At 28.6% G+C, this 15,016-nt stretch overlaps 2 protein-coding genes across 2 annotated transcripts in view; both read left to right on the top strand.

Moving 5' to 3' along the window:
* LOC147802204 (uncharacterized) overlaps positions 1-15,016 on the top strand; it is a 45,498-nt gene that overhangs the window by 16,879 nt on the left and 13,603 nt on the right. The gene's annotated exons all lie outside the window — the stretch shown is intronic.
* LOC107440250 (uncharacterized) lies at positions 1,957-5,507 on the top strand. Its single transcript, XM_043050795.3, has 2 exons — positions 1,957-2,479; positions 4,662-5,507. The coding sequence occupies exons 1-2, from the start codon at positions 2,130-2,132 to the stop codon at positions 5,110-5,112; spliced, it is 801 nt and encodes a 266-aa protein (XP_042906729.2). The 5' UTR covers positions 1,957-2,129; the 3' UTR covers positions 5,113-5,507.

A 15,016-nucleotide genomic window follows, 5' to 3' on the forward strand; every position in this document is an offset into this window, starting at 1 on the left:
ACAGATCTAATATTGTACAAATAATATTTTTTCGACAAATTATATTTTAAAATATAAGTACTTTCTAACTTTTGCAATTTTTTTTATTTCGAAAATGTTAGATCACATCGAATCAGTCTTTAAATTTACATAGCTAATGTTATGCTTTTTACGAGAACTTTACTAACCAGTTCTTCTTTTCCAGTGCCTTTTTAGTGCATTTCTCCTTCCTCTCTTGTAACTCTTTTATGTTAGTTTTGTGATTCATTTGTGTTAATCAGTATTCAAATTTGACAAGACTGTGCAACAAGCAAGACTTCTTCGATTAATCGATTTTCACTGTCACACGTTACTTTTATAAAACACCGGTGCATAGCCATGAGTTAAAAAGGTAGAAACTGTTTTCAAAATTAGCAGCGTATCGAATTAAGAAAACTTGAAAGTTTTTTTAGTGACTTTACAAAAGTTTCATTTTGAGATAGCAAAAATCAATGCAAAGAATGAAAGATGTGAAGAGAAATATAGGAAATATTTGATTAAGTTAAGTAAATAGTTTCTCACTGTTTTAGCGGTTACATGATTTAAAAAAAAAAGTACCAAGAAAATTTCAGGTTTATAATCTGTATTTTTGCTCCATTTTGCTACTTTATTTTGTAGAAAATTGAAAACAAAGGAGAGAGAGAAACTTTTCTCCCTCTTATTATTTTTTCTTTATGTGCATTTGTGAATTTTGGCCACAAAACATATTATTGCCTCACACTAAACTCATGGACACGAACTTTTCAATAGTCAGAGTACAAATTTACTTTGAGAATAATGACTAAATATTTAAATATGCTATTTCCTTAAAGTTATTATTATTAATATTATTTATTTATTTATTATTGTTTTAATTTTTTTTAAACTTGTATAATATTTTTAAATTGTATATTACGATTCATATTAAAATCTAATTTGTGACTACGTAAAAAGTTAACAAAAACGTTTGTTTCATTCCAATACAGTTTCTACCATTTCAAAACTAAATGGTAGAAAACATATAATTTATATTTGGATATAAAATATACATTTTGCGCATTCATTTAATTCTTCATTTATTAGTTCGTTCATTTATTAGTTCTAAAGAATTAAAGTTTAGCTTTCCCAAAAGCGAATTTAATAATATTTTGTAATCACAAAATCAATTCTTGCATATTATTTAAAGTTAGAAGTAATACCTATCTGAGCTCATGTTTCCAAAGTGAATCGTCAGTTGAATTCATCAAAAGTTTAAAGCAAACATCACATCATTACTTCGTACAGTTTTGTATTTTAGTATTAAAAGCCTTTTTTTTATTTTTGTGCTTTTTATTTCTCAAAATTTTGCTTATTTTACTTAATCCTTTTTTTTCTAAAAGAACTTGTAATAATTTTCTTCTTTTTTTTTCTTTAACATATCTTTAAGTTAAACGATGTTTATTTAAAAAACAGGACTATTACATTTCATGATTTATCTATTCTTCCTTTCATTTTACACTTAAGCTTATCTGTTGTATTTTGAATTAAATTCAACTAAAATTCACAGTTAAAATTTTTACACTTTTTCGTTACATTTTGGTAGGTACTTATTGAGGCATTTTCTTCTTTAAAAATGGTTACAGTCAGAATTGCTGTAGACTATAAATACATTCATGATTCATCATATTCATTATTTAAATAAATAATAATAACATTCTGGGAATAATAAAATGTAAAATTAAGTAAAATATTTTTTATTTAATATCGCTTTAAACTAATATTTATTTTTTAAAACTTGTTTCTTTTAAATTTAATACAGTATGACTTACACAAAAATATTTTGCATAATTTATTGGCTAAAAATATTGAAGGTGATTTTATGAAAGTAAAGGCTTTATTTTGGCGTACTTACGCCTCTAAGTAAATTGAACTTCGCCAGTAAGTAAGGTTACAACAAGTATTCAAAATCCCCCCTGCCCTCCACTTCCCAGAAGTATTGTCCAGATGTGTAAGCGTGGAGGAGGTCAAAGGTCATTATTCATGTCATACTTAGCGCAATTTAGGCTCGTTCTTTCTTTTATACTAACTCTAAAATTTATTTAGAAGTTCATGTTCTCGTTAAGACGTATATTCCGAGTAGAAAGTGGTAAAATATGGAATGTTTCACACCAGAAGAATCCGAATTCTTGAAAATTGCTTATTTGAAAAGAGCACCGAATGATAAACCTTTAGATGAGTATTTTCTTTTTGATATTTACAACGAAGCTATATTTTTGGACTACCCCGATAAACTAAAAGAGCTTCTAGAACTAGCGAATGGAATGAAATTGGACTTTCTACAGTTATTCAAAAATAAGCCGCACATGAATGCTGATCTATCTCACATTTCTTTGATATGCAATCCCGAAAATTACATACTGATTGCTGAATTTGGTGGAATGAACGAATATTACAATCACGTGTGTGGATTATATTTATTTCGGGCATCAGCCGTACTGTTTGAGTAAGTTTCCTTTAGCGTTATGAATTAGTAGGTTATTTTTATTGCAATCTAGTGTTTTTATGTATTTTAATTCTTGATAACTTTTGATATATATATATATACCCAGAAGCACAAAATGCCTAAAACACAGAACAAACGAAGTCCTGCAGAACAATTTGTATCTTGAATAAGTGACAGTGTTTTCCTGCGATAATAATTTATCATTAATTCGTCGTCATTAACAAAATTTTACACTTCAAAAGTGATTGAAAAAGTAGCGAATCAAGAATGTTTGCCTTGGTTTAAAAAATAATGTAGAGTACTTGTGTATGATCCTGCATTTTAATAAATGAAAATATAGTATTTTAACGTAAAGCTGACTATTTTTCGCTGGGGAATTGATGGGGTCATTGAGGAGGCGAGGGTGAGTGATTCTGCTTCGTGGTGTGTGTAGAATGTGTTGTGTATGTGAGTTTTGAGAGAGAGTCTGTTTCTTGTGTATAGTAATAGAGTATATATATATTTAATATATTATATATAGTATATATATATATAGTATATATATATATATATATATATATTATATATATATATATATATATATATATATATAGTTATAGATAGATAGATAGATAGATAGATAGATAGATAGATAGACTAGATACTCTTAAAAAATTAGAACAAAAAGAAATGCAACTTTCACTAAATAAACTTACCCTTTTTTCTGACAAACTAAGTTCTTTTCCCCCAATCAAAGTATGTTACGCTAATCACAAAAGAAGGGTCCCTATAATTTAAACAAAAAATTGGTCGCAAGCTTGAGATTCATGAATATAACTACACTTTTTCAACTACACTTTTTTGTATTTTTAATTTTCATTTCTCAAGAGCTATTTGATTAATTTCTTTCAAATTTTACAGTTTTTTTCTTCGAATTGTGCAATTAAAAGTGACGCATATAATTGTATACATTATAATCCCCAAAAAATAAGAAGAAGAACTAATAAAAAATTATAAATAATTACATGTAATCATTTTTATTTTTCGAAGAATTATTAAAACTTTAAAGGCAATCGATTGCATAACATTTGTAAATAAAAGTTTAAAATAAAAGTACGACTTCTTTTAAATAGCGTAAAAAGCTAAAAAAGAAGAAAAAAACATTAATTAAAAATCGAAATTTTTGACAAAATTATAGGACTGCTATTTTCCCTGTATTGGAACAACTATATTTTCTACCACTGTCTTTAATAAAAAGGTTGGGGTTATGTAAGCTGAACTGAGTTAACTTTTCTTAAGTTTATATAATTCTTCTTCTCACCAATCCCGAAGATTACTTTGCAATAATTGTTGTTTCTTATCATAAAATAGTTTTTTCTACGACAGTTGAAATTACTCACTTAAAATATATGTAAGAATTCTGATTGCTTACGCCTGTGATATATACGTATATATATATATATATATATATATATATATATATATATATATATATATATATATATATATATATATATATATATATATATATATATATATATATATATATATATATATATATATATATATATATATATATATATATATATATATATATATATATATATATATATATATATTTGACTTCAGTGATGCCTAATTAATTTTATTTTACACCCTCCATTAAACAGCTGATCCAATTTTGAGTTTAAGACGTCTAACCTTCAGTTAAGGCTTTTTGATAAACTGACCCGCATTTGCGTAACATAAGGAAGAAAACCACGAAAACCTTCCACAATTAGTCTGATAGTAAGGGAATTCTAGCCCATACGTCTACAACTGAAGCTATTTTTACGTCAGTACTGTGGTCGGCATGAGCCAGAAACAGAATTTGTATCGATCAGCCATCTTTGGTGTTTGACTCATTGGAAGACGAGAGCTCTATCCCCTGAGCCACCATGGCTCAAGTGTAATTAATTCTGGTAATAAAGTACAACTGGTGCTGAGATTATAAGTGCCTAATGTAGCAGAATAGATAAAGTGGTAACAGGTTATTTTTTTGGTCGGCCGAAGCGGAATAGTACCGAAATATGTAAAAATCAAAGTTTTTATAAAATGTATGTTTACGCTTCATACAATATTTTTTTAAAAAAAGGGTGAAATGAGGCTGAAGCAACCCAATATTGTTTTAAATTAGCACTAATTATATTATTTGTTATTTTAGCATTGATGAAGAAATGAGAGAAGAAATACATGGTGCATTTCTTGATGAGGAGGAAGTCGATATTTCATTCAAGTTGAGATCATACCAACTCTTCTGTCTCTACCTTCACTACAGGTATGGAAAAATTCTTCCCCCTTTCCATTACGAACTTGTTTTTCGAATTCTGTGGAGCTCCATTCCGGACCCCTACATCACCATCGAGGAGTTCACCAGAAGCTTCAACTGGGCGAAACCACAGACCTTTCGGAAAGCCATGAAAGCCTGGGACTGGTACTGCAAATTGGTGAGAGATCCTGACAGTGAGGGGAAATGTCCAAGATCATTGCAGCATCTGTCCAAGTGTATCATTAGACGCCAGTTGAAGGAGTGCTTTCAATTGCCCAAGGGAGTCGAAAAGTTGGACATTCCCAAATGTCTAAAGCAATATTTGCTTTTAAGAGACGTTTCTTGATTGAACTCAAGAACAAAACAAAGATCTCAGAGTAGTTCTTCTGTTGGATCTCAATGTAGAATATAGCAGATCTAATACAGTCATTATTATTATCTTTTATTATTTTATCTGCTTTAAGTGTTCGTATTTTATAGTTGTAGAAGTTGTTCTCAAAACTGAAGAGATGGTCACATTCACTTCTGTTTTTAGTTTACCACTGAGAGTTGTTTATTTGAATCAGTCCGAAACATTTTTTTAATATATTTCCTTGCGATATTAATAAGCCTTTTCATCTCATTTCTTAAAAACCAAGATTTCACAACCATAAGTTACTAAAGATCTTATAACTCTTTAATAAATTTTATATTTAATTTCCGTGGTAATGAATTTGATCTAGAATAAATATTTATAAGTGGCTTTTATTTCTTTTTTTTTGAGTTCTCGAGTCAGTTTCTTCCAGCATAATATTATTATCGTTGATTATAATATCAAGGTAAGTGAAACTGGAAAACCTTTCAAATTTAAAGTTATTTACTGGTGATAAATTTTCATTAAACTCGAAACTTTTTGAAGGAATAGTTTTATAATTTTTCTTTACGAAACGATGGTTATTTAATTTCCAGAACTGTTTTTACATAATTCTTCTTTTTTTTTTTTAGCTTTATAATAAAATTTCAAAAATTTTGGGAATTCTTGTGCCTTAAGCTAATATTCCTAATGATCCTAATATTCCTAATGATTCCTTGTCATCAAATATACGATAATCTCCTTAAAGTACTTGCACAATATATGGACGGCTCTTAAGTTGAAGTTTAGCGATATTTCAAAGTAAAGACTTTTTAAATATGTATTTGGAGAAGATGCAATTTGAATCGTTTCTCCTGTTTAAAGAATAGAACGTTTTTCACTATAAAAACCAACTAAATCAAAACTGAAAATTCCTGATTAACTGAGTTTCACCAGTTAGGACAACAAAACAAGTTTCAATAACGGAATTTTGAAGTTCTAAAAAGCTTAATTATCAGAAAATATTCAAGTAATTTTGCTCAGAATGATGTAATATTCAATAGTTGTACAGATCAAAGTGACAATTAAAAAAATTAGACATTGAGGCTTACGTTTGCTTTATGAATTTTTATGTACAGTTTTTTTTAAAAATCTTTTTATTTATTCCAATTACAAGAAATGAAAGGGTGAAATATTTATTACAAGAAAGCAATACTATTACCATTCAAAGAAGCGTGTTATTCGAGGAAAAGGTGAGCGAATTATTCAATTTTTAAATGCTCAATTTTTACGAAATTTTACTTTTTAATGGTTTCTAATGAATTGTATAGTGTATTGTTTTACAAATATAATCAATTTTATGATCAATAAACAATTGTAATTTAAACTATTTGTGTTAGTAATATAAAATATAAATGTCATTTAAAATTTTATAAAAATAAATCTTTGCTCATGAAAAAAAAAATACAGATAGTATAATATTATTTGGCTTCTTTCGAAAAAAAAACCCTGTTTTCGAAGATTGCTCTTATATTCGTTTAATTCGTCAATTTATCATAATTCAATTTTCCCCTTCTGTTTTTTTTTTTTTTTTTTTTTTCTACTAAGACATTCATTACTTGCGCCCTTTTGGACACTTTCAGAATTTTTTAAAAAAAAAAAAATTGTCCTCGAAACTTGAGAAATTCCTGATTAATTTGTTTTTTTAATTTGGGATTTTTGAAATTTATTTCTTACAAAACTTCTATTTTTTTTTTTTTATTATTAAAAATCCTTCCTTTTCACACTCAACTTGTACTCACTGGAGTTAGCAACGATTATTGTACTTTAGGGAAAGGCATACTGTACAGTAGTGTGTTAGGTTTTTGAAATATTTTCTTATCAAGGCTAATAACACATCAGGAGGGGACCATAAGTCTTCACTGTGAACTAAATCACTCTGTCTTTTTTTTTTTTCTTCTTTTTTTTTTGCATTCTTAAATATGTGGGAGTGAAGCAGGAGGGGTTAAGCCCCCTTCATTCACTTCAACATACAACTGGCAGCAAGATTTGATTAATTCTTAAACTATACTTGGAACACCTGTTCAGAGCATCAAATGAAAAGGAAGTCCCAATTGAAGTGCCCACCTATTGTATTCTTATCTTCTGAACTAAAAATTTCATTCTAACAGGTGAAACATTTCTTAAAAATAAGCAGATTCTTTCACGTCAGTACCTCTTTTTCATGCATTCAAGCGAGGACTGAAAGCAACAATATAAGAGGAAATTTAACATTAGTTTCATATAAAATGATTTGATTTCATTCAATTTTATTCGTATTTATATATATATATATATGTATATATATATATATATATATATATATATATATATATATATATATATATATATATATATATATATATATATATATATATATATATATATATATATATATATATATATATATATATATATATATATATATATATATATATATATATATATATATATATATATATATATATATATATATATATATATAAGTGTAAAAAGGACAAAAAGAAAAAACCAAGAAAAGTAAGAAGAACAATAAGCTTTACTCACTACGCAAAAGCTGTAATAGAACTAAGTAAAGCAAGTAAATAGAACCCATAAATAAGTTTAAAAATGCTCTATGTTTTCTATAGTCAAATTGCTTAATTTAATATAATTTTTTAAAAAATACTTCAGGAGGTTTTTTTTGTAGTGTATCACAATATGATTGTGCAGTTACTTGATATAATTAATTTTTCAAGAGTCAAGATTCTTAATTATTTAATAAAAAGAGATTCTTTTCTGTAAGCTTCTAATGAAATTTTGCATATTAATTTTTAAAAAAAAATATCTATATAATTGCATTTGTATTATAATTTTTCTTCATTAATTCTTCATTACATTTTATAAAAAAATTAATAAACATGCAAGAATTAGTTTAATTTTAAATTTACGGAAAGAAACTAGTAACAAATTGAATTTTTTTTTAATACGTCTACTAAGATTTCTGATATAACAATTAGCAACAGTTTATTTAAGAGTTAATCCGATGATACGTTTTTAAAGAATTCAAATAAAATGGTCGAAGTGCTTAATTTAATATAATTTTTAAAAATAAATGCTTGAAGAAGTGCTTTTTTTTATTATTATATCACAAGATGATAGTTTCACTTAATATTAAAAAATTTTTAAGAGACGAGATTCTTACTCACTTAATAATTAAGTTCTTTTTCGTAAACTTATAATTAAATTTTGTATATTAATAAATTTTTCCTAAAAAGTATTGAATTACACTTAAATTAAAAATTTTTATATTATTATTATAATATATATATATATATATATATATATATATATATATATATATATATATATATATATATATATATATATATATATGTCAAGTGTATTCCTTTCAAAAAAAAAAGATTGTTATTGCCCACACTAACCCCTGATGCGATCTTTATCACTTATTAAGTTGTCATTTAATATAACTCTTAAAGGTATATCTAAAACCAAAATGCAAGTAATTTTAATCTAAATCTGATAGGATAATTCGTAAATACAGCATTGCACTATGCTGACTAAAAGACATTCTGAAAGCAAATCAATACGTTTGAAAACTATTATTCAATTTAACTTATTTGAAAGCACCAAACATATTTTGAGTTGAATCAGTTTTAATAACCTTAGTTCTAATTTAATGATGAAACGGTTTGAATGCATGACACGCGGAAGTGCGTGGCTTAGTGATATTTCCCTCAATAGAGCGTGTAAACAAACTACAAAAGAGAAGGCTTTTTAAAAGTTTGCTCTTTTAGATTAATGTAAGACAAAAAGTAAATATCTATAAAAAAATTGATATTTTTCATCTATATTGAGTTCATAAAGTTAATCAAAATGTCGACTCCAGCCACCCTCTCCTCTATATGTAAGGGACTTCAGTACTTTCCTTCAAATTTAAGGAGTTTAAACCCTAATGTATGCATAATGCATCAATTTCGGTAGACGGAAAAAAAGGTCCCAGAAAAAAAGGTAGGGAAAAAAAGGTCCCTGGAAGAAAGGGTCCCTGGAAAAAAAAGTCCCGGAAAAAAAAGGTCCAGGTAAAAAAGGTACCTCCATAGGGAAAATCTGTAGGGATATTTCCTCACTCGCTTTCTGGGCAGCATGAATGCTTCTCACTGTTTCAATGAATATTCTTTTTATCTGCAAGAATTCAGATTAGATCATTGAGGTAAGGAGAAGGGTAAGGGCTGGTTGCATTACGCTTTTTTTTTTAAAAAAATTACTATTAAATAGATAGTTAAGATAGATAGATACTACTTAAATTTTACGGGAAGATACTATTTAAATTTTTCAATAATGTTTTACGTTTTTTTGTAAATTTTTTAAGTGAAAAATGTGTCATTTTGTATTTTAAATTATATTTTGTGAAAGAGTTGCTAATGTGAGGCTTAAAGTAACCAATCGGGGAGGATTTATGTGTTGGATGTTTATTGACTTTGAAAACGCGCGATGCACGAAAAAAAAAAAAAAAAAAACATGCACGGAACAGCAAAAAGAGCTTCAATCTAATCTTCTCACTTCAAATACATTCCCCTACAGAATTTTCCCTACACAGGTATGTACCTTTTTTACCGGGACCTTTATTTCCGTACCTTTTTTTCCGGGACCTTATTTTCCGGGTACCTTTTTTTCCGGGACCTTTTTTCCGGGACCTTTTTTCCGGTAACTTTTTTCCGGGACCTTTTTTCCGGTACCTTTTTTTTCGTAGAATCATCAATTTCATCTTCTGTAGTAGTAGAATTGTTATCGATTGTTACTGCAGGTCTCGAAATATAAAGGCTTTATACATAAAACGTTGAATTTCTCTGATAACTCTAACATCATAATAAAAATGATTAAGAAAGGGACCCCAGGAAAAAAGATAAGACATAAGGGGCTGAATGATTTTACATTTCTATGAGAGGCCTCTAAAAAAACTTAAAAACTCCTATTTTAGTAAAACCAAATCACTAAGTTATAAAGTGAGGTCATCACTTTTAGTTTTTTGACATTATGAACTCAAGATGCAATAAATTTGACAAAAAAATAACTCTGACAAAAATTAAAATTCGAAGTTCTTTAAAAGTTTTCAAAAAAATAATAATAATAATTATGATAAACTCTCTACTCCAAAAGTTTTAAAAATCAACCAACCTCCTAAACAAATTCAGGTCCTATTCAGTTTTAAAAACTGATCATAAATGTGCTTCTTTTATTTACACGTTCAAAATATAAGTTTGATTTCAAAAATATCTCCTTCTAAAAAAGTCTTCCCAGCCCCAATTATAAAAGTTTTCCGCTAAATAAATCTAATCAAAATTATCCCCTAAACCTATTTCACTTTATTAAAATTGCAAAACAAAGTATCTAAATGTTAAAAATGTAAACTAATTCACGTCCTAATCAATCTAACAAAATTGGTCATAAATGAGTTTCTTTTACTTATAAGATGAAATATATATTAACTAGGAGGCTCCGCCCCCTGCTCGCTAACGCTCGCCAACCCCCGAGAATTGCTACGCAATCATATGTGGTTCACGCCGTGAACCATGGCTCGCTGCGCTCGTTCGCCAATGAACACAATGTTCTAGCACAGTGGTTCCCAACCTGGGGGCGATAGAGCTTCTCAAGGGGGCGATAATCCGTAGGGGGGCGATCAGGGGGCGACGAGTACTCAAAAGTTAAAAATTGCTAATAATATTAATAATAAAAGCTATTTGAGATTGAAATTGAAAATATATATGAAACCTATGGTTCTGGTGTAGACAAAGAATTATGATAGTTAAAAATTAAAAAAAATTCAAGTGCAGGATCGTTTTCATCATACGTTTTGGTATCGCAGTCGGAAATCTGATAAGTCACTCTGTTCCTCTGAGCAATAATACTGTTTCCAGGCGTATTGATGAGATGGCCGCCGACGTTGAATCAAAACTCATCAAATTTCTGAAAGAAGGTAAATTTACGTTGCAGATTGATGAATCAACCGTGATAGATAACAGAGCTGTTTTAGCTTACGTGAGATTCATAAATGAGAGTAAGGAGATTAACGAGGAAATGCTGTTTACAAGAACTTTGTACACAGATACAAAAAGATCATCGATTTTTAAATTGGTCAAAGATTATTTTGAGGTAAAAGAAATTCCCCAATGTAAGTACTTGTGCAACAGATGGTGCTCCAACCATGTCTGGTTGTCATACTGGATTTCTGGGTCACCTTAAAAAAGTAGTACCGGAAATTATCTCACCATTCATTATGTCATTCATCGTCAACTTTTGGCTGCGAAAAATTGGTTATTTCTGGAATCAATAAAATAAAAGCTAATTCTCCTAATAACTGTTTGTTCCGAGAACTTTGCCATGAAAATGATAAAGATTTCGAATTCCTGCTCCTACATACAGCTGTGAGATGGCTTTCACACTGTCTTGGAAACTGAGCCGTTTCTTCGAATTGCTGGATTCGGTTACTAAGTTTCTCGACACCACTGATCCTGTTTTAAGTGAGAGTTTGAAGCAACGCAAGTTGGAAACTGCGTACCTCACTCATAGTTGTGAAAAAATGATGAAACTCAACGTAAAACTTCAAGGAAATAAAATGAAGGAAATCATATCTTCATTCATCGCCAAATTTGATATCTACAAGTCAAACATTGGTCGCAAGGAGCTAATGCAATTTCTAACCCTTAAGTGTTCAATGGCAGATATCGAGATTCTCGAAAATAAAATCTTAAATTTTACTGATCACCTTGATCAGTTATGGAGTCAAGATTTAAAGATTTGATGAAATTAGAAATTCTGGATTGGATTTTCGATCCCATCTCTTTTGAAGTTGTGGATAAGCTCACTTCCTCTTTGTAGTTTTTAGATTTGAAGTATGACTGTGAGGCTAAAGTCGTCTTTTAAAAATACGGTTACGAGTTAGCTTGGGTAAAGCTTATGGACACTTATCCACAATTGTGGAAATAAACTGAGTCGCTTCTCATCTCGTTCCCGTCAACATATTTAGTGGAGAGAAGATTTAGTTCTGTCTTCCAGCTGCTCACAAAGCAAAGAGATAGGTTGGACATTTTCTTCAAAGGAGACCCGCTTTTAAATCTGACGAGCATAAAACCTGACATTCAAGCTTTAACTTGAAATACACCAAGCACAGGGCAGTCATTGAAGTGGCAAAAATGTACTTTCTCCCTCTTCATTTTTTTTCTCAAATTTTAGTTGTTAACGTTTTAACTTTTTCTTGATTACATTAAAATATGAATTTAAAAAAATTCACTTTTGTTTTGATTATTCCGTTTTAAATATCATTTCTTTTTGAAAAAAAAAAGATGCACATTTTTTTTTTAATTAATAAAAATGACAGGTTAAATGTGCCTCCTTATTTGCAATACAATTTAAATTAAAATCAAATAACATGGCATATTATCAGTGTTTGGTTGCTCACAAGCAACAATAAATGGTTTTTTGAGCAAAAAGAGAAAGGGGCGATAGCTGTCTGCCAACCCCAAGAGGGGGGCGATGGTCCACAAAAGGTTGGGAACCACTGTTCTAGCACAAAGACATAATATATTATCATCAAGGACATAATATTTTATCATCAAAGACACAGTATTGTACTTATGTAGAAGATTTCTACCAATGTTCTTATTGGCTTTTAAAAAAGTATATTAGCTATTTAGATTGTACATGGTGAAAAAATCAAAACATTAGCTAAATAAGAAACATATTAGCAAAATAAATTATCAAATATTGCTTCACTAATATTCTGCATTTTAAAGCGTGAAAATTCAATGCATAAATAAACGCGAAATATAAAAAAAATTCAATGCATTCAATACAAGCACTTAAACGATTTTTAGACTTTTAGGTAGCTCCCAGTAGAAAAATATCAATTCAACAGCGGCCTTTTAAAGCATTCTCACTTCAATTAATTAATTAATTCCTAATTGAGTTTAAATTAAATATTGTCATGTTTTTAGTGCATGATTCTGAATTGAACAACCTGATAATGCTCACTCTGGTTATTGTTATCTGGTTGCTCACTACGTGCTCTTGCGCGCCGAATCCAATCGATTAAAAATGAAAACTGTTGCCAGCGCGAGAAAAGAAATATCATCGGTTTTATTGATACATACATACGTACGTATTAGCGTTTTATATAATTCGCGATCGCAACGAACTATAGGGGGCGTTGTTGTATGAGACGCTTACCTGCGATTTCCATATGAACCGTCATTCAGTTACTCTGGAGACGTCGTTAATGTAGCGTGTAGCATTGCAACGTTCCTTCTTTAATGTGGCTTATTAAATTTAAAAAAGAAAAATGCTTGATCTTCTTTCTTGTACAACCGAAAACAAAATGGTATCTCTTTTTATTAGAGAAGGAATATCCAAAACACATCGGAAAAATATTTGTACATTAACAGAAAAAAATATGTATATTCTTATAAGAGTTAAAACCTAATGCCCGAGAAATAGTATTACTAAATGTAATGATATAACATGAAAGGCCCATTTAAACTTTACATTCTATAGTTTTAAGAATCATATTAGTTCAAAAATTAAAATGAACAAAAAGTATACGTAAGCCTCATAATTTTATGAAATTTAATTTTGTAAACAACGTTTTTTGACAACAATTTTTATCAAAAAATTTCAAGTTTCACAAAAAATCATTATTTAGAAACTAAGAAACGTAAAATAAAGAATGCTGACGAAACAAAAACAAAAAACAATTCTTTTTTGTCGCCATTTTTAGTGCTACGAATATTCGTCTTTGGGATTTGCCAAAAACAAAACAAGATGCAATTTTATTTTTTCAGGAGGGAAATATTTTACCGAAAAAACGAAAATGTACCAATTCCCACAACATAAAACTTTATCTTAATAAACGTACGTTTTGGAAATGTTATTTCATTTGGAATCTTATTTATCAGAGTTCATATGGCGATATGATTGTTTTGAATCTATGCTAAACTCTATATCGGCTCATTTTCCACCGAAATCCGATTGACTATTTTGATTTTAAATAAAGTGTTTTATTTTATGAATTGTCGCAAAAATTTTAAGTGTAGATTGGCGGCACTTAAAAACCGCCAAATCTGTAGCGGCGGTGGCGTTAATACGTTAAGTACCGAATTTTTATTCCATACTTTTCTGAATCATATTACTTCAAACATTGGAATATACAAGAAGTATACATAAACACATAATGTTATACCATTTAATTTTTCAGAAAAAGTATTTTGAGAACAATTTTTATCAAAAAATTATAAACTAAAAAGCGGAAAATAAAGAATTCTTAGAATAAAAAAACGATTTTAAGAATTCTTTACATTGAAATAAAAACTTTCATATTGTTTCTTTTTTAATTATTCTTATAGTTCTTAATCAGACGTAAAAAACCATTCTGTAGAGAACCATCATCAAATGAAAAAAAAATATTTACAAGCAAATTTTTTATTGTAAAAATCATTGCAGTTAACTGATTTATAATTCCCGGAGAATACCAAAATGATAAGTTCCTTGTTTGAAAACTTTATTCTCAAATAATAGATACATAGTTTATCCCTTCATTACTTTTAGATAACATACTACACAGCAAAATTTTATAATTGATATGAATTTGAATATGTAGCTAAAAACAGAATAGCTGAATTCTAGTTGAACTTATTCTTTCAAAATTAAAAAAAACTTACCAAGAAAACGATTTAAATTAATTAAGAATCAGCACAAATGGCACTATTTCAAGTAACTTGGATAATTTTTTATTGTTGTTTTCCGAATTATATGATACAGAAATATATACTATTCTATAACGAAGAAGAATATGCTATAACTATTACAATTCTGTATGTTCTGAATTCAT

The sequence above is a fragment of the Parasteatoda tepidariorum genome, chromosome 10 (genome assembly GCF_982258835.1).
Source record: "Parasteatoda tepidariorum strain Cologne lab strain chromosome 10, Ptep-v5.0, whole genome shotgun sequence".
In the NCBI taxonomy this organism is placed as follows: Eukaryota; Metazoa; Arthropoda; class Arachnida; order Araneae; family Theridiidae; genus Parasteatoda; species Parasteatoda tepidariorum.